We start from the raw sequence: 20,065 nt of genomic DNA, 5'->3' as shown, positions 1-20,065 counted from the left end.
GCAAGCCAATGCACATATTTTAAATATCTCAAATAAATGAGAGGGGCCCCTTCAACAACAAAGGAGGAGGGCACCAAATAGACCTCAGTCAAAAAAGTACCCTTTGAGTAACTTAGAACACCATGACTCATGCAAACAAGCATATAAACATATCACCAGAATAAAACACCACCACCATCAAAGGGCCAAGTGCTCAACACTTAAGGGTACAAATATTTTATTTCAAAATAACCAAATATATGGTCACACATAGAAAATATTTTCTATAATAAGGCTAAGGCTTCGGCCGTCCAGGGAGCACACGCCGATGCTGAGTGAGTCCCACTGGCCAGCTGTGGCATGAGATTGAGATCCTAGTGGGTGGGAAGGATGAGGAGAGGGGAAGAGGCCACTGTTGTTTTCTAGCCACAAGGGATGCTGCTCTATTTGTCTTTTCCATGTGATACGATCATAAATGACAATACAAGTATAGTGTGTGCAGTTCTCCTTCTGTCTAGTTGGAAGGCAATTCATGTCAACAGGAGGATCCCAGGTTAGGTCAAGCTAGTACGGAGCGCGAAGAGATGTTTGTTTAGATTAGGGTAAGGAAGGGAAAATGGGGATTGGATGTGACAATTTGTTTAATTTTTGATGACTAACGTGGATGGGTGCTGGGGATGGACTGGGTGGGAGCTGACTCAGGGGGTCATTATGATGCCGGAAGGACCACCACCGCCAGCGGTGCGGTGGCGATCCATCTGCCATCAAACGTGGATTGTCCACCCGCCAGATTATGATGGCGGGCGGATCCATACTCTGACAGTGGCAGACGCAAAGACCATCTGCCACCGAACCACCACAGGCAATCAACCTATTGCCTGACGGAGCGGTCTGCATGCATAAAATCGTGGCGGTGCCTAGCAGGCAACGTCCACCATATTATGATGCAGGCTTGATCCAGCCTTTCCATGACGGCGAAACAGTCATGAAAATGCTGGTGGAGGTTCTTTTCGGGGCCCTTTGCGGGCCCCCAATGTGTTGTAGGGAGGTGTATGTGCACTGGGGTACCCATGGTACCCCCCTACATTTCAGTGCACTAAGTGGCAGGCACCGTGTGGTGCCTGTCACGTAGTGCATTGAAAGGCACAACATGCACTTTTAACATCACGGCGGGTGCTGTTGTCAGCAGCACCCGCCGCAATGTTAAAATGCAAGATGCGACTGCCATGGTGGCGGTCGCATCCTGATTTGGTGTGCAGAACCGCCGCATGTATTGCGGAAGGTCCCGGTCACCACCACGATGGAGGACGGACTCCAGTTCGTCCGCCATCGTAATCAACCTTATGGAAGCCAGAGTAGTTGGGTGGATGGTGAGAGAATGTGGTGCTGGTTAGGTGTTCCTAATGGCGACTACTCTGGTGGTTAGTTAGGTGCGGGGATGAGAGGCATTAGGGTGACTGATGTACTTTGTTTTCTTACTCTCTGACCTCTTGAATTTGATTTCTCATCCTCACAGCCTCCAAGATGGCCATGGTCACAGGCCTCATCCCCATTTTGCGCGGGGCCATCGAGGCAACCACCGACTACCATGGACGGACTCTGTGGTTCGGCTTCATGGCTGTCCGCCTGATCGCCCTCTACATCGCTGAGATGCCCTGGAGCAAAAGTGATATTGACTTCCAATGTGATGTCAACGCCAGTGAGTTCTGCCGCAAGGCCTGCTTCAATGATCACTTTGACACGCCCATAGTCTCGCTTTGGAACTTCACATACATTCTGTTTGTCATTTCCGTGCTTCTGATGGAGCTCTTCGCCTCGCAGCTCCGCTACAACCTCATCAAGGCCAAGCTGAAGAAAGGGGCACTGAGTGTGACTTCGGGGACCAATGGCCTCACCGGTGTCAAGGGCCACGATCTGGCCCAGCAGGACATGATGATCGACTTCCATCGGCAAAAGAAGTTGCTGGGCCTTTACCTCACCTGCATCACCATGCGCCTGGTCCTTGAGATGGCTTTCCTTTATATCCTTGTCGTCTGGCACCTGCCCAAGGTGGATGGCTCACCAATCACCTGCAGTACAGGGCTGTGCCCAGGTCCCTACAACTGCCTGGTGCGCGCTGCTGTGGAGAAGCATATGTCCATTATTATGCTCTGTACCATCTCTGGGGCCATCATCTGCACCTCCATCATCTTTGCATTGTACACCACTTGCCATTACATGCTATTTGGTCGCAACCAGCATGGGAGCCCTATCTAAGCCATGGGGATACCTGTGCACAAAGTGGGGCAGTGCGCCTTTGCCTACAAAGAGCCACAAGCACACTATCCAGGACTATTGTTCTTTTAACCCTATCACACAGATCACATGCAATGTTTGCCAACGCTGACTGGCCAATGTACATAGCTTCAATGGTCAAACACCACAGTGATGGAAGGGTGTTTTTGTGATATCGCCTCCATGTTTGACCTGGTGCCTCACACTCACTTCCTCAGTTCTTTCTGCTCCAGACACAGCAACCTAAGCTTCAAAATGGTGCAAAGAATTTGGACTAGAAAGGCTTTATCTGAATGAATCACTGAAAGGTGCAAGTGAGAAACATTGGCATCAGGAGAGTCTTGGGAGAAGTTGAGGATGCTCGCAATGCCCAGTAAGAGCCGGACAGGCCTTTAATGCCACCGGGCATTTCCTTGGTGGGCTGGAGGTAATTGGAGCTCAGCCCAAGCCCTTCCTGGTGCCCCTGTCACTTTTCCCAGCACACTGGGGTTAATTGCCTAGCACTGGGAGGTTTCAAGAGAAGAAGAAAGAAAAGAAGAGGGGAGTAAAACAGAGAGAAAAGGATCAGGGAGTGAGAAGAGAGAGGGGATGGATGGACGGGAAAAAAAGGAATTACACGAGGAGACGAACGGAGCAGGACTGCTTTGAACAGAGTCCTGCTTTACTAGGTATCATTGAGGATGTGGCCGAGTGGCTGGGCCGCTCTCAGTCACTCTACAAGACCAGAGTTCTACTACAGACCAGTATTATGCGCTGTATATAGCATGTACATTTTCCGTCCCTTTATCTCATTTTGGCTGGGGGTGTAACTCCTCGATCTTCCTTCATTTATTTTAATTAACAAATCCTATACAAGTTATACATCCACGTTTTCGGAGGGAGTTGTTTATCTTAAATTAACAAAAAGCAGTTCAACGCCTCATCGGGGGTAGTAAGCTCTCTATAATCACAATTACAATCTGCTGAGAGGCAGTTCGATCTTCATGGGCAGTAGGATTAAGGGGAGAAGATATCACAGGTGGTTTCTGGATAGGAAATGTCGAAGGTGATGCGGCCTAGTTGGAAGTTACCAGATCGTAAACCACAGGACACGAGTTATAATCTCTGCTGCCCCTTGAGGGAAATATTTGATCCCCAGTGAATCTCATAGACATTAGGAGTGCCTTGAAGCATCAGTTAAGCGCTATCTTAAAACAGAGGGCACACATCCAGTTTTCATCGAGTGTCACTGGGGCTCAGACGCAAACGCATGCTTATCAGAACATATGGTAATATGTTGGAACATTAAAAAAAATAAAGAAACGGTCAATTTCATAAGTTCTTCAAGGATGTGAAGTGGCATCACTTACCCTTTGCACCTGATGACATCACAGGAAGTGACATTCCATTGCAATTGAACACAATTACAGGCCATTGTATATTTATTTCGTAGATGACTCAACTTCACACTGCAACATGTTAATAAATACCAGCTAATAAAGATGCAAACAACAAGCCTACTCGTGCAAGATAATTGGGCAAATTCTGTACATTGTAGGTTATAAGCAATCCACATTGGTTTCAAGCAACAATATATGACCAGTAATTACTGCTCCTATATCTACGACTAAGTCACGATGCAGAGTAATGTAAGAATTACAGACTATGAATCTGTATAGCTGGCAACAGGATCCATATTATAAGGTTTGTGTATTATCAGTCCATTCTGGATTTGTATCCAGCAATGCTTCCTGTGCTGGGGTATGCTAGGAAAAAAGTCGAGCTGCACGTAGCAGCATGCAAAGTGCTGTAACAAATCTGAAAAGGTCAAAGTAAGCAACCCTTGTTACATGTAGTCATTTGGTAGGCGGACGTTGGATGAAAGTCCCCTATAACGCTATTTTGTTTTCTTCATTCTGGTGCATATCAGTATGTAGGTTATGTTATCCTTTGTTAAATTGTGCTATATTTTGATATGCTAGATTGTTATGCTATGTTATGCTTTGTTATGCATGCAGATTACCAATGCAATTTGTAGGGCTCCATAGAGCATGGTGCCAAACCTCTTCTATATAAGGTGCACAGGCTTCTAATAGGGGGTCTTCCAGGAGACTCTCTCGTGCCACCTTTCAAGTGTTTTTAAATGCTGGACTGACTTCCTGCAAAGCACATGCCTGGGTAGACCTCCTGGGACACTAGATTTTAACTGTGTTCATGTGTTTAGTGAAAAACAGAGCTTGACCACTGAAGTCTAAAAGGGTCATCTCGTCAAGGCTGGTCCGGAGTGGTCTCTCTAGTCTTGCTAGAAGGCGGTTAAACCGGAAGTAACAAATGAAGCTCTGCGCCCTCTAAGAAATTTAGGGATCATCATCGATTCAGATCTTTCAGTGAAAAGTCAAGTGGCAAATATTGTCAAAACTTGTTTTTGAGAACTAACATTTTTAGAAGGTCTGCTTTATTTCCTAGAGGACAGTCTCAATTCTCCATTTATAACTGCAATGTTACAATCGAAGCTGGATTCTGGTAATGCCATCTATTTATCTTCATCGAAAACTCTGGCACAACTACAAGTTGTTCAAAATTCTGCAGCACAGCTGATGTCAAAAGAAACAAGGGAGCCCATATGTCGCCACTTTTCCCCCAGCTACACTGGCTACCAATTAATGACAAAATTATTTGTAAAGTTGCAGTTCTAGTCCATTGCACCCTATATTTGGCCTGGCCCGAAATTTGTCCCTTAAATTTAAATTGAATGCTCCATTCCGAAATTTGTGATCCCGTCAACAATATCTGGTCAACACTCCGAGAACCAAAACAGCTAAGATGGGTGACAAAGCCTTCTCAGTGGCCGCTGCCAGGTTATGGATCACACTTCCTTTTTGCCTTCGTTCGGAACCTAACTCAATCAAATTTGAAAAACAATTAAAAAAAGTTTAAAACTTTTCTGTATCTTAGCATTTTATGACCTATTACATAGTTTAGCATAGAGTCAAAAACTCTATCCGCACTTCTCCCACAGCTCTCATGGCTCCAACCTAGACCCAGTGAACGCATTGTGCAACATCCATCAAGACCACTGGCTTTAGTTATGTCTCAGAGGTACTGTCTGGGCTGCGCTCCTAAGGGTACTATATTTTAGTCGGGCAAGTCTGATACATCGTCAGATTGTGATTAAGTGAGTATGTATGCGCAAAACACAAGCCTTTCCAAACAAAGGCCACTTGGCTCCCCACTCCCCTCCCATTAATCTTAATTTTAATATAGTCAAAAATCATGTATGTTTTTTAAGGCTCAATTAATTAATATATTCTTTATTATATGTTATATGACATGTTAAAGCTATTTTCTAATGCGTTCAAACCAGCCTTAAAGTTTCTCAACACTAGGATGGCAAGGGACCACAACGTCATAGGGCAATTAACATAAACATTATTTAAGTTGGATTTTTTCAGCTTCTTGCGAGACATAAATCCATGGGGTATCTTATTCAGGGTGTGCACACAAAATATTAAGTTTTCAATGTCGACTTACAGAAATATAGAGTCCTAAATATTGTGAGTGAAAAATATCGACAGCAAGAAAATCGTGGTAAAAAATATCAATTTAAGGTAAGCAATATCGATTATAAAAACCCAGAATTGATTAATATCTTGTGCAAAAATATAGTCAAATTTGTGTTATGTATTTTAGTATATATTTTAAATGTATGTGATGCATTATTTTTGTATAAGAATTGTTTATATTTTTTAATATAAGTTTTACATTTTTAGTAGTTATTAATTTTATTTTAATAGAATTTTGCGTTTATTAGTTCCGTAGTGAGTTGTGGGTTTATAGGAGACTAGGGTGAGAAGTCATTTAATGATATAAAATGAATGATTATTTTTTTAGTTATTAATATTTATTTTTTTGAGAGTTTATAGTGTTAATTGTGTAACGTAATTTATTATGAATTAATAATTGGTTGATATTATTTACATTATTGAAAATTAATTATGGTAATTGTGTAATTAATTTTAGGTGACTGTTTTGGGGTTTATAGGGCTAAAGGGTGGAAAGTAATAGATTTTTGATTAATTAATAATTAGTTGTTAATTGATAGATATTAATTTATTTTAAATTAATTATGCAATTTTGTAATTCATTTTAGATGAGGGTTGTGGGGTTTATAAAGGAAAAGGGTGGGGAGTAGTTTATGTGTAATAATTAGATGTTAATTAATATTAATTAATTGTGGAAATTGTGTAATTACTTTTAGGTATTTGTTGGGGGGTTTATATTTGTAAATGTTGGGAAGCAATTTGTGTTTAATTAATAAATAGTTGTTAAGTAATATTAATTAATTAATTGATATTTATTAAGGGTAATTGTTTAGTTTTTTGTGTGTGGTTTTTAATTTTAAAGGGGTAAAGTGTAAGTATTAAATCATTTTGCCTACTTTTAAATTAGTTGTTTAATAGTAATAGTTTTTTATTTGAAAATAAGTTTTAATTGTGTAATTAACTTTTTTTACAGTTTAATTTTAGCTGTGTGTTGTGGGGATTATAGGGTTAAAGTTGGGAATTTAATTAAAAATTAATTTTTGTTAGTTGTATTTTTATTTAATTAATACTATTTCTTTAATTGGTCATTATTATGTTAATTATGGAAATACATTTTGTTTATTTTGATGTGGGTTGTGATTTGTGTGGTGTTATAGGGTAGGAAATAAAATGAATACATTTATGTAATAAATAATGTTTTTGTTTGTAAATATTTTCTAGTTAAAAATATTTATTTGTTTGAAGTTTCTTACTTTATTTTATAATACTTGTAGGAATTTGTCATACGTAATTGAAATTATATGTTTATTTATTTTTGTTAATAAATATGTGTATTTGAATTTTTTACATATTTATTTTTTTGTTTTAATTTTGAACTGACCAGTGTGTGAAAAGTAAATTTTATCCCTCCGCTATCCAACACTTTCCCTACTGTTGCACTCACTGGAGTGGGAATAGTACATTTTATCCCTCCACTATCCAACACTTTCCCTACTGTTGCACATATTGCAGTGGGAATAGTAATTTTTACTCCTCCGTTATCCAACGCTTTCCCTACTGTTACACTCACTAGAGTGGCGATAGTCATTTTTACCCCTCCACTATCCAACACTTTCCCTACTGTTGCAGTGACTGGAGTTGGAATAGTAAATTTAATCCCTCCGCTATCCAACACTTTCTCTACTGTTGCACTCATTGGAGTTGGAATAGAAAATTGTACCCTTTCGCTATCCAACACTTTGCCTACTGTTGGACTCATTGTAGTGTGAAAAATAAGATTTACCCCTCCGCTATCCAACACTTTCCCTACTGTTGCACTGACTGTATTGGGAAATGTAAGTTCAAATTTTTTTAAATAGTTTCATATTTTAATTTATAATAGAATGTTTGTTTTTATTATACTTCTTGCTATTGGTGTGTATATATATATATATTCACTGAAAAAAACATAGGTTTCACACACGTTATAGTTAGGAATCAGCATTTAAAAAACCTTGCAAATTCAGTGAAAAAGCCATAGGTTTCACACATGTTATAGTTAGCTGGACATTTTACTGATAAAAAACCAATGAAATTCCCCCGTTATAGTTAGTGCAGGCAACTATAACTCACGCGACCGCAATCATCTGCTGATGCTAATACTGTATTTAGACACTTATTTGCCCATGTCTTCTTCCATTAAATTTTAGCTATACATATATTACAAATATTTTTTTTTCATAAAGACACATATGTCATCAGCAGAGGATTGCGGTCGCGTGAGTTATAGTTGCCTGCACTAACTATAACGGGGGAATTTCATTGGTTTTTTATCAGTAAAATGTCCAGCTAACTATAACATGTGTGAAACCTATGGTTTTTTCACTGAATTTGCAAGGTTTTTTAAATGCTAATTCCTAACTATAACGTGTGTGAAACCTATGTTTTTTTCAGTGAATTTGTACGGTTTTTTAAATGCTAAGTTACTTTACGCCATTCGTGGCGTGCGCGCCCACTTAACGCAGTTCGTTTGGTGATTTACACCAAACCTACAAAAGGCACTTCCTTGACCTGAGGACTACCTCTCTGCCAAATTTCAAGTAACTCTGTTCAGCCATTCGGGCTGTAGCTGTGTCTAAAAGTCCTATGGAAAAATGCATGGGAAAAACGCGTTTTGGGACCCCCTTTTTTCTCAGCCCCCGCTTGACGAACCCCCCCGAGACTTTCAGGGTAGGAGCGTAGCGTAGCGCCCCACCTATTTTGAAAATTTCGCGAGCATTCGTCGACCGGCGCCAAAGTTATTCCAAATAGAATGTTGCGGATTTCCTATGGAAACAGGGTCCTAACTATAACTATCTACTGGCGACCGCCAGTAGATAATATATGTATATATATATATATATATATATACATATTCTCGCAAAACGGAATTCCACTCGCGCTCTCAGAGTTTCACTGACGCAGGAAAAACCAGGTTTGTTCAATAAAGTTGGGGGTTTATTCCAGTCATAAACTTGCCATGATGCGTTTCGCCACCGTAGTGGCTTGTTCACACCTATATATATATATATATATATATATGTATATATATATATAAATAAAACAAAGGTTTTCCAATGAGGATATCGCACACCTCGGGATTCCACACAGTAGAACGCAGGTGGCATCAATGGGAGTAGGCAGCACGCGCTCCAAAGCCATATGCATTTCGGGCTCCCTCGAGCACTTGATCACTGGCAGGAAATGAGGCATGAAGCGGAACGTAAAGAACACTTCTTTATTTCAATATAGAGTCCCACCCCAATGGGTGGGACTCTCCGTGTTTTTCCGCTTCTGTTTTTACTGAACATACAGTATCCCTTGCAAGGAAATGCAATTTGTATTGTTATGGTAAATCTGTAATAGTGTGCTTTTAGGTTTTGAATATATGTCTTATTGTTCATTTACAGTTACCCCTGACGAAGGGCCTCAAGGGGCCCGAAATGCATTGGGTTTAATAAACTGCTTTCGACGAACGCTGCTTTATTCTTGTGTTCTTTGAAGAGGTTCGGATGGCCCACTAGAACATTAAAAAAAATTGGAAATTGCATTTCCTTGCATGGGATACTGTATGTTCAGAAAAAACAGAAGCTGAAAAACACGGTGAAAAAAATGGAAAAATTAACTGAAGAAGATGAACGACTAAATGTATCTGCAATTGCAGCAACAGGCTGTCGCCACTGGCTTTGGGGTAAAAAGTAGCCTCAAGAAGATGGTGTTTAGTTCAAAGACGTGTTGTTTGGGCTTGGCACGTCACCAGTGAGCACGCCTTAAGATGAATTGTGTGGTTTAAAAGCGAGTTAAAAATTCAAGAAATACGGAGTGCAACCCCCCCATAATTGATGATGTATCCATTTGGGGAGACCCAGGATGAGCCTGGTTGCTGTGTTCTGTATGATCTGAAGTCTTCTGAGAGCTGGGTGGAGATTCCAACTTAGAGAGCGTTGCTATACTCAAGGCAGCTGGTGATGGGGGCCTGAGGAACGGTCTCTGGTGTTGAGTGGGATCCATCTGAAGATTCTGCGGAGCATGCAGAGGGTGTGGGGGCAGGAGGAGGTGACTGCATTGACTTAAAGTTTCATGGTCAGTTGGCTGTCGAGGATGATGCCAAGGTTGCATGCAGAGTCTGTTGGTGTGGGTGTTGGTCCGAGTTTCTGCTTGCCACCAGGTGTGCTCCCATGAGGAGATGTTCTACCCGAAGATCAGAACTTCTTTTCTGACTGAGTTAAATTTGAGGCAGTTGTCTTTCATCCAATTGGCTACATTGGTCATGACATTGCAGAAGTTGGTTAAGGCTTTGCCGGGTTCTTCTGTGAGTGAGAGGATCAGTTGGATATCATTTGTGTAGGAGATTCTGTTGAGTCAGTGGGATCTGACGATGTCCACGAGGGGTGTCATGTAGATTTTGAAGAGGGTGGAGCTGAGAGATAATCCTTGGGGTATGCCGCAGATGATGTCCTTGGGTCTAGAGGTGAAGGGAGGCAGTTGGATGCTCTGTGTGCATCCTGTGAGGAATGAGGCAATCCATTTGAGGACATTTTGCTGAATGCTTATGATGTGGAATTAGTATGTGGTGGGAGATGGTGTTCAATGCAGACCAGAGGTTGGGGAGGATCAGGGCCACAGTTCCTCTGGTGTGCAGGAGGGTTCTGATGTCTGTGGCAGTGATCTGCAGAGTGGGATAGATTGGGTTAACATGGAGTGGGGTAGATTGGTTTACAGTAGAGTGGGGTAGATTGGTTTAGAGTGGAGTGGGGTAGATTGCAGTGGCGTATATTGAGATAGAGTGAGGTAAGCTGGAGATTGTAGTGGTGTAGAGTGGGGTAGATTGAGAGGCCAAGAGTGGTATCGATTGTAGTGGAGTGGTGTAGATTGTTGTGGGGTACATTTGGGTGGATTGAGATAAATAGGAGTGCACTAGATCGGGGTAGAGTCGAGTGAGGCATATTGGGGTAGGATGAAATAGGGTAGTTTAGGGATGAGTGGAGTGGGGTGGATGGGGTGGAGTGGGGCAGAGTGGAGTACTTGGAGTGGTTTAGATTAGAGACGGGTAGATTGGAATGGAGTGGGGTAGGTTGAAGTGGAGTGGGGTAGATTGGAGTGGAGCTCATTACTTGGAGTGGGGTAGATTGGGTGGATTGGAATGGAGTGAGTAGATTTGGATATAGGGAGTGGGGTAGACTGGGGTAGATTGGAGTGGGGCAGGTGGAAGTGGGATAGATTAGAGTCGAGTGGAGTGGTGTAGGTTAGCTTGGAGTGGGGTGGAGAGGTGTGGCGTGGAGTAGAGTAGAGTGGAGTAGATTGAAGTGAAGTAGATTGGAGTGGAGCATATTAGGCTTGACAGGAATGGGGTAGATTGGGGTGGAGGCATGAAGCGGAACGTAAAGAACACTTCTTTATTTCAATATAGAGTTCCACCCCAATGGGCGTCAACAAAGGCATCATGGTCCTGGTAGTGTTTATACTGCCCCCAAAGACTCAGTAAGTTCTCTCTGAGAGCGGTGTGGTCATGCCCTTCACTCTGATGAGTTTTATATTTGTACTTTGAGGCAGGAATGGGGTAGATTGGGGTGGAGTGGGTTATATTGGAGTGGAGTGTGGTAGATTGTAGTGGGATAGATTGGACTGACGTGGAGTGGGGTAGATTGGGGTAGACTGAAAAATGGTAGAATGGGGTACAGTAGAGTGGGCTTGATTGGAGCGGAGTAGAGTGGGGTAGATTGGGTGGATTGGAGTAGGGTAGAGAGGAGTGGGGTCGTTTGGGTGGATTGGAGTAGGGTAGAAAGGAGTGAAGGAGATTGGGTAGAGTAGAGTAGGGGATATTGGAGTGGAGTAGAGTAGAGAAGAGTAGGGTAGACCGGAGTGGAGTAGAGCGGGGTAGATTGGATTGGAGTGGAGTAGAGTGGGAGTAGATCAGTGTGGAGTGGGGGTACATTGGAGTGGAGTAGATTGGGTAGATTAGAGTATGGTAGATTTGAATGGTAGATTGGAGTGGAGTGGGTAGATTATAGTGAAGTGGAGTGGGGTATATTGGAGGGTGGGGTAGATTGTGTTGGGGTGGATTGTAGTGGAGTAGGGTAGAATGGAATAGAGTGATGCAGAATGGAGGGGTGTGGAGTGGAGTGGAGTGGTGTGGCATGGTGTGGCATGGTGTGGCATTGCATAGGGTAGAAGGGCAAATAGTGGAGCAGAGGGTTGTAGAGTGCAGTGGTGTAAAGTGTTGCCGAGAGGAGTAATGTAAAGTAGAGAGGTGTATGTTGAGTATGCATGGTGTGATAGCGCACTGCCATTACAGACAACACATTTCCAATTAAAAAATGGCCATTACATTTGCACATACAGTTTTACAGTGCAGAAATCATAACGTGTGGAAATGTCATCACCTAATGTACTTATTTGTTTTGATCATATTAAAATATTTGTTTCTACCACACTTCAGAATTACAAAAAATGTTGCTTTATTTCTACTGTTCTCACTCTGATGTATTCTGAAATATCAGCACAGTTGATTTGTGTTGTGTGCTAGCTAGAAAAGATAACATTCTACTGCTTCTCCTCTTGCATGGGTACTCAGCAGGATGGATTGTTATAAAAATTCTCTCACTCTGAAGGCAGCAAAGGAAAAGAAAATACCAAGTTCCCTGGACTACAAAGCCTGACATTTGGCCTCTGTCTTTGAATGCACAGCAAATGAGACAAGATAAGACAAGATTTAAAGGCCTGTTTACAGATAAGGAGTACTCATGGGAGAGACAAAGTCAAGATGGACAGCCTAAAACAACAAGCAAATGACAGAGCCAGCTAATAAAGATGTCCTCTGTAGACTGGCTCAACAAAAAGAAAACAAGCATTGGCATAGCCAATAGGTCTCGCCTTTGGGACCTCATAAGTGTTTAGCCAGAGCTATTCACTTTGCCAATGTCTTTATGCTATGTTGGAGAGCAGTGTGTCTGCTCTGCAGCATGTTGAAAAGTTATAATAAAAAGGTTTTATAAGCATTTTTGTCATCTCATATATAACCAAGAAGACATTATGTGCAACTGAACGACCCTATTCTAAAAATAATTCTACTTTTTTTAATGCAATGCTGGCAACTTATTTCTGCCTGTTCTGATGCTTGAATGTTGTAGCTTTCTTTTTGTTACCGGGCGGGGCGGGGGGGGGGCATAAACAACGGGAGCGTGGGGTTGGGAAATAGTAGCTGAAGTACAACACGAACAGCGGACGGTCACTAGGGGAGAATCAACGGATGCCAGATTCCAAGGGCAGGCTGAAGTGGTGCTTAGTAGTGCTGAGGTGGTGGTGTGCTGGTGTGGAGGTGATGCTCTGGTGATGCTGAGTGATACTGAGGTGGTGCTGAGTAATGATGTGGTGGTACTGCTGCGCTGGTGGTCAGAGTGCTGCTGAGTTGGTGCTGTGCTGAGGTGATGCTACGCTGATGTTGAGTCACGTACCCGGAAGCAGCTTGTGGCAAGAAGGAGTAGACTGCTAAATGGAGCACTGTGTCAGACCAAGTGGCGTACGAAAACTAATGGGAGCTATTAGCCAATGCATTTAACAGCAGCTTCGTGGAGAGACATATGTTGTGCCACAAGGGATTCAAGAGCTCTACTATTACTAGACACTGGGCCATGCAGTCTGGCCAGGAATTCATGCTTGCCTCAGGAAACATTTATGGACACATTCCAAGGCTTTTTAATGCACAGACAGAAAGAAAAGTGCCTCGATGCAAGTCAAGAGCATTCTAACTTTCTATGTATGACAGTATCACTAGAGTATTGAACAGCCTGAAGAATTAGCGTCAAGGGTAAGTTCTGCTTAAAACAATAAGATGACAGATTTAACACACCTCCTGTTGTACACTATGCACTTAATTTACAAAATCCCAAATCTTTGAGCAGTTCATGAACCTTTCTATATGTGAGTTCAGGCTGTCTCCGATGCCCCAGACCAGTAGTGATCTCTTCCTGGATGGTGACCCTTCAATGCGTTGTATTCCAGTCTGTTGGGGTTCTCTGGAGACGTTCAGCACGTTCTTACAGTCGAGAAGGTGCTTGCTTCCTGTTGGACTAACAACTATCTTTAGTTTTTGGTCCGCCCCTAGACAGCGTTATTATATGGGACAACGGTTTCACATACTGGCCTATTTGTTATGTCCAAAGGGAAGAGATTAATAACATGCAATATCTATACTCCTATGTGTACAGGAGGGACAGTTTGTGTCAGTCAAATCTGCACAAAAGGCACTTTTACTCCGAAAAGGCGAGCATGTTCCCATATCAAGTAAAAGGTTTAACATTTATCACCAATATACTGTGTTGAAGCACATGTTAGAAAAATCACAAGAAGCCACAAGATGCCATGCCATTAAAACCCAATCAATGTGTTCAACGATGCTAATTGTTATGCATAGTTTTTGCTGCCCCATTAGGGTGAATGAATAATATGAAATTATGACCACATAATGTGCTCAGAATAACAGTGTAAATAAAAGGGTATTTGTGCCATTTGGTCTCAGATCCCCCTGTAAACTCCTTGCTGTCCTAGTTCTTTCAAAGAAAAGAAAGCATGGTCTAATTTTTGTTAATGTGGCTGAAGTTTCTAGAAAAGAACAATGTCCATGGTGCACTGCAGGCTGTATGTATAGGTAATATTCCTGCATTGTAGATGAGCAGAGGAAGGAGGGAAAACTAAGGCTCAGAGGAAGATCCATTTAAAGGAGGGGGGATGGACTTTTCCCGGTAGCACTCATATCCCTTCACCCTAGCTGCCACATGGCCACTTCGGTAAATTGTTATGGACCCATACTCCCAGTGGGCTCCATGAGTGTAGCAGATATCACCATATCTTAACCTACTCTCTCCTAGGAAATTCCCGATCATGCTGGCGGCTCCCTCATAAGATGTCTTGTAGCTGTTAATGATGGAAGCCAACACCACTGGGTGCACCTGCACCACAGGGCCATTCAGGACCCTGGGTGCAGTTTCTGCTGGAACTGGTACCTGCAAAGCTGTGGAACAAGATGTTGGTGCTGTGGATACCATTTTGGAAGGAAAAGATATGACAAAGGGCCACTCTTGTGAGAAGCTGTTAGGAGCGTGATGTGCTGGACGGGAAGGCTGATTGGTTCATGCCAGTCCTCCATATAAACGCAACATCAACGGTATCTCAAGGGAAAAAGAGGTCCATGCTTTAGGGTGTTTCTGGTAAAGGCTTCAATCATGTATGTGGATAAAGGGCTAAATGTTGGTTTCCAATCCATTTTAAAGCCCAGAAGGGATTTATTTCAGATTCTGTTTATTAGAATTATTCTTTGAGATTGAAAGCAAAAGCATTACACAAAACAATATTGGTGAAAAATCAGCCCAGCGTTACAGATCTCACAAGTAGGTTACAGCTTCTTCATGAGGTCTGTGGTGAATAAACTTTATAAATCAGTATAATCATAACATGTTGCAGTCAGTCCACTGATTCTGAGCGTCAATCTACCCTCCCAAGAGAGTAACATGAAAAGGAAACGTAAACATATCTAAAAACAAACAAAACTGTGATGTCATGGTGCAACTGATAATAAGATGGTCATGAGGGTTGGGTTACTGGGGCCACTACTCAGGTGTCCTATGCACTGCACAGTGCCCCCATAGCTGCGGTTAGATAAGGAAGAGGTTGAGGGCCCTAAGCCGTGGGGCACAGGCCGTCATTAGAAGCCTTTCCGATAGGTAGCTCACCAGGTGAGACCAAATATAGTCGAAGCCTTTTCTGGCATCGTCCACTATGTCGGCCATGCGCTCCAATGCCAACGCCCTCCACAACCTCGCATGCCATTGGGTTAAAGATGGTGCCTCTTGTTTTTTCCACGCAGCAGCAACTGACATTTTGGCCGCTCCCAGGCAGAGCCACATAATATTATTATTATTAAATGAAATTTGTAGAGCGCACTGACACCATGGGTTTCCTGGCGCTATAGGACAAAGGTGATACACAATCTGGGGTTAATGCAGGGTTAGCAGGGTGGGGGAAAGAGAGAGGTTTTGAGCAGATTCCTAAAAAGAAGGAGGGAGCTGCTCGATTTGATGATCAGGGGAAGGGAGTTCCAGAACTTCGGTGCCAAAAGGGCGATCCTTCGTCCGCCAAATTTGTTGGTTCTGGTTTTGGGTATGACAAGTGATTTAAGATGAGCAGAGCGAAGATTGCGATTTGGACAGTAGGGAGTGATGAGGGAAGTCAGGAAAGCAGGGCTGGGGCAGTGGAGGGCTTTGAACGTGAGGCAGCCCAACTTGAAGGCCACCCTCTGTTCTGTGGGCAGCCAATGTAGTTTATGCATCAGAGGTTTGGCAGATTGCCATTTTGGAGATTTGAAGATGATACGAGCTGCCTGGTTTTGGACCACCTGAAGGCGGTGGAGAAGGATTTTGGGAAGTCCGTGGTAGATGCAGTTGGAAAAGTCCAAGCGGGAGAGTACAAGAGATATGATTACTTGAATCAGAGCAAGTGGGGGGAGCAGGTGACTACCTTCCAGATCTTTCTGAGTTGGAAGGAACAGGATGAAATCACGGAGCCGACATGAGGTCGGAGAGAGAGTTCGGCGTCGATAGTCACGCCAAGACTTTTTACAGAGATCGAAGGGGTCGGTGGGAGGCCCAGTTCAGTGGGCCAGAACTGGGTTCCCCAAAAAGAGGGGCTGGAGCCCGGGAGAAGAAGCTCGGTTTTCCCAGGGTTCAGCTTCAATTGGTTGGAATTCATCCAATCTTGGATGTGGAGCATAACGGAGGGAAAGTTATCTATCGCATTGGGGGAGTTGAGTGGAAAGATGATCTGCAGATCGTCGGCATAGTTATAAACTGTGATGTCCCAGTTGCGGAGTGAGTGGAGTAAGGGCCGAAGGTATAGATTGAACAGTAAAGGTGACGGGGAGGAGCCCTGGGGAACTCCGCAGGTTGTGGGGTTCTTGGGTGCTGTGTAGGGGCCCAGCCGGACGGCTTGGGTTCTACCAGACAAGAAAGACTGGATCCAGCTGAGGGCAGGGTCCTGGATGCCAGCCTGTTCGACACGGTTGAGCAAGATGTTATGGTCAACCGTGTCGAATGCGGCCGAAAGGTCCAGGAGAACGAGGGCCTGGGGGGTCCCTGAGTCTGCATTTCTCCTCAGCGTGTCGAGAACAGCTAAGATGACGGCTTCAGTAGAAAATGAAGGCCTGAAGCCGGCCTGATTAGGCTCCAGGTAGCGAGAGGTCTCAATAAAGTTGGAGAGGCATCTAGTGACATGTGCTTCGAGAAGTTTTGAGAAATAGGGCAGAAGCGAAATGGGGCGATAGTTGGAGAGTTCCGCTGAGTCCGCGCCAGGTTTTTTAAGTAGCGGGACTAGGATGGCCTGTTTGAAGGATCTGGGAACAGTACCTGTGCTGAGCGAGCCATTCAAGAGAGGTAGGATGCATTCAGGTAAGGAATGACATACACTTCGTAGGACTGAGGGTGGGCAGCCATCGTTCGGGGAACCTGATTTTATCCGGGACGCAAGCTGTACTAGGGAAATAGGGTTGATGGGGGGGAATTCGGTGAAGGCGGAAGGGTTGTTAAGGGGAGTTTCCGGAGTTGTGATCTGACGGACGGTGGAGATCGATGCCTTGATTTTATTAATTTTTTCGACGAAGAAGAGGTTGAGAGCGTCACAAGTTTCTTGGGTGGGGGTTTGGCCTTGGAGGGTTCTGTCGTCAGATGTCAGTTCGTTCATGATTTTAAAAATTCCTTTAGATTTGTTGTCCGAAGAAGAGATTCGGTCAGAAAAGTGGGTTGATTTGGCTGAAAGTATTGCGATTTTGTAGTCTCTGCGGGCTGAGGTGTATTGTGATCTGGCTGGTTCGGAGTAGTTGCGTCTCCATGCCCTTTCTAGCTGACGTACCTTCAGTTTAAGTTTTTTGAGGTCGTCCGAGAACCAACGGTGGGAGTTGTGGTGTCTGGTCGGGGGAAATGTAATTAAGGGGGCAAATTGGTCACTGGCTGACTGCAGCCAGAAGCATATGTCACTTTCTAATTTGTCAATGTTGGTTCACGAAACGAGGGCAGGGCGGGTTTCTGAGAGAGTCGCAAGAAATCCTTTGGAGTCATAGGCGTTCCATTTGCGAGATAGACCACCGGCCATCAGTGGGGTGGGGGGATTGCCACTGATCGTAAGGGTGGTATCTATTAAGTGGTTGACTGACCAGGTACAAGGTGAGACGGAGGGGGGAGAGAGAGTTAGGTTTTGGGTCCATATTTGGTCTAGAATGTGGCCCTTAATATGTGTAGGCGAGGTGATTTGTTGAGACAGGTTGAGGCTAGTGAGAGCTTCGAAGTCCTCCAAGGCGTGGAGCTCCAATAGACCTATCACCCTGTGTTTGGCGTTTCAAGGATGGGTTTCGTACCCCCAGTAAAGTATGTGCAATAGAGCTGGGAATAGGATAGCCTAGGATAAGTTTAATTTGGAACAGAATTTCTTTCCAGAAAGGCTGTATGGAGGGGCAGTCCCACCAGTTGTGTCAGAAGTCACCTAACAGACCACATCCTCGCCAGCACCTATCCGATGAGTTGGAGAAAATCTTGTGAAGTTTCTGAGGGTATAGATACCAATCATACATAATCTTATAGTGGCACCTCCCTTAGGAACATTGAGTGGTTGAATTTCACTATATCCCTACTTAAATGTTCCCAAAGTGCATCCCAGAAGCTTTTAAAACGTGGGGTCGATCTTGGGCTCAGAGCTTGTATGAGAGCATATAAGAAGGAGATGCAGACCTTGGAGGTGGACCCAGACTGGACAAACTTCTCAAAGGGGAGCAGATCCATGATGGTGGCCCGCCACACCAGGGGTTGCTGTACCCAATGCTTCAGCTGCATGTAGTGGTATTCTTCTTCGGCACTCAATGCAAATTGTTTCTTGCATACTTGAAAGGTGAGGGACTCACCGTTGTCAAATAGATGAGAAATCATGTGACACCCTCCCTCCCTCCAAGCCTCAAAGGGTCCCTCTTGTAGTGCAGGGGGGAACGCAGCATTAAAATGTATAGGCGTTTGAGGGAAAAGAAGGCCGTAAGGTGTAACCTCTAAGTGAGGACATCTCAAACACTTAAGAGGGTGGACATGGGCGTTCTAATGTAAGCGTTCAGTGGTCTTTCCCGTGTTGGCTTCCATAAAAGATCCCAGATGGTGCGCCCCATTATCTGCCTGTCTATATGAAGCCAATGCTTCTCCGAGACCCATAGCGACTATTCCGCGTTTACCGCAATGGTAAGCATGTGTCGCAGCTCTCCAAAGAGACCTCCCTCCACCGGAATAGGCAACCCTTGAAAGAGATAAAGCAAGTGAGGTAGTACATTCATCTTGATGGCATTAATACTGCCCAGCCAGGTGATGTATGCCATGCTCCATTTACCCAGATCAGTTTTCAGTTGGCGGAGAAGGAGGGGGGGGAGTTAGCATTGTGGAGAACTCATATAGGGGGGTGAGCTTAATTCCTAAAAAGGTCATCTCCTTAGTTGTGCAGCAAGAAGGTGACGCTCCTTCTACCGGCTGCCACTCTTCTTAGGATAGGGTTATGTTCAGTAAGAAGGACTTAGCCAGATTAATCTTAAACCCCGCCACCTGCTCAAACATCACAAGCTCTTCTTGAATAGCCGGTAAGGAGATCAGAGGTTTTGAGACTGGGAGTAGCGGGGGGTGGGTGGTTGTGGGATGTGGGACAGGGGGGGACTCGGTTGATGAGGATTACACACAGGGTATCATCCAGGGCATTATTAGAATTAAAAAACAATGAATTTACAAAATAAGCTTAGAATTGTTTCATTAAATATTTGCGAGTTGAATGATTTATCGAAAAGGCAGAAAACCGCGCAGACGTTACAACTGATGGGGGCGGATATAGTATGTCTCTAAGAGACTCATATTGAAGGGGGCCAGAAATCTTTATTGAATTCTCTAGGCTTTAAACTTATTGGGGCAACTTCGCAGGGTGTCCGGATAAAGGGGGTTGGGATTTTGGTGCGTAAAACATTACCGTTAGTAGCGAATCAGGTTAAATCTGACGCATTAGGAAGATGGGTTATGGTACGGTGTTCTTTATCTTCCAATCTTGTATTTACGATTTGTTCGGTCTATGCGAGTAATTTAGATGATCCCGGGGTGATAAATTATGTTAATCAAGAATTAGCGCACTGGCGACTGCCGATAATTCTATGCGGTGACCTAAATCTAAATCTGCCCAGTATCTGGGACTCCGACAAATCTTGGAGCTATGAGGGA

General features: G+C 43.7%; 1 protein-coding gene across 1 annotated transcript in view; it reads left to right on the top strand.

Annotated features, from left to right (window-relative positions):
- The window catches only part of LOC146811774 (gap junction beta-2 protein-like), a 59,237-nt gene extending 54,097 nt beyond the window's left edge, over positions 1–5,140 (top strand). Inside the window, exon 3 of the mRNA XM_085618760.1 lies at positions 1,496–5,140. Coding sequence (XP_085474886.1) covers positions 1,504–2,235 — 732 coding nt within the window. The 5' untranslated portion in view covers positions 1,496–1,503 and the 3' untranslated portion in view covers positions 2,236–5,140. The remainder of the gene's footprint in view (positions 1–1,495) is intronic.
- The last annotated feature ends 14,925 nt before the right edge of the window (positions 5,141–20,065 follow it).

Source organism: Triturus cristatus, chromosome 7 (genome assembly GCF_964204655.1).
Source record: "Triturus cristatus chromosome 7, aTriCri1.1, whole genome shotgun sequence".
NCBI lineage: Eukaryota > Metazoa > Chordata > Amphibia > Caudata > Salamandridae > Triturus > Triturus cristatus.
Note: the sequence above shows the minus strand (reverse complement) of the source record. Positions and strands in the feature narration are given on the sequence as shown.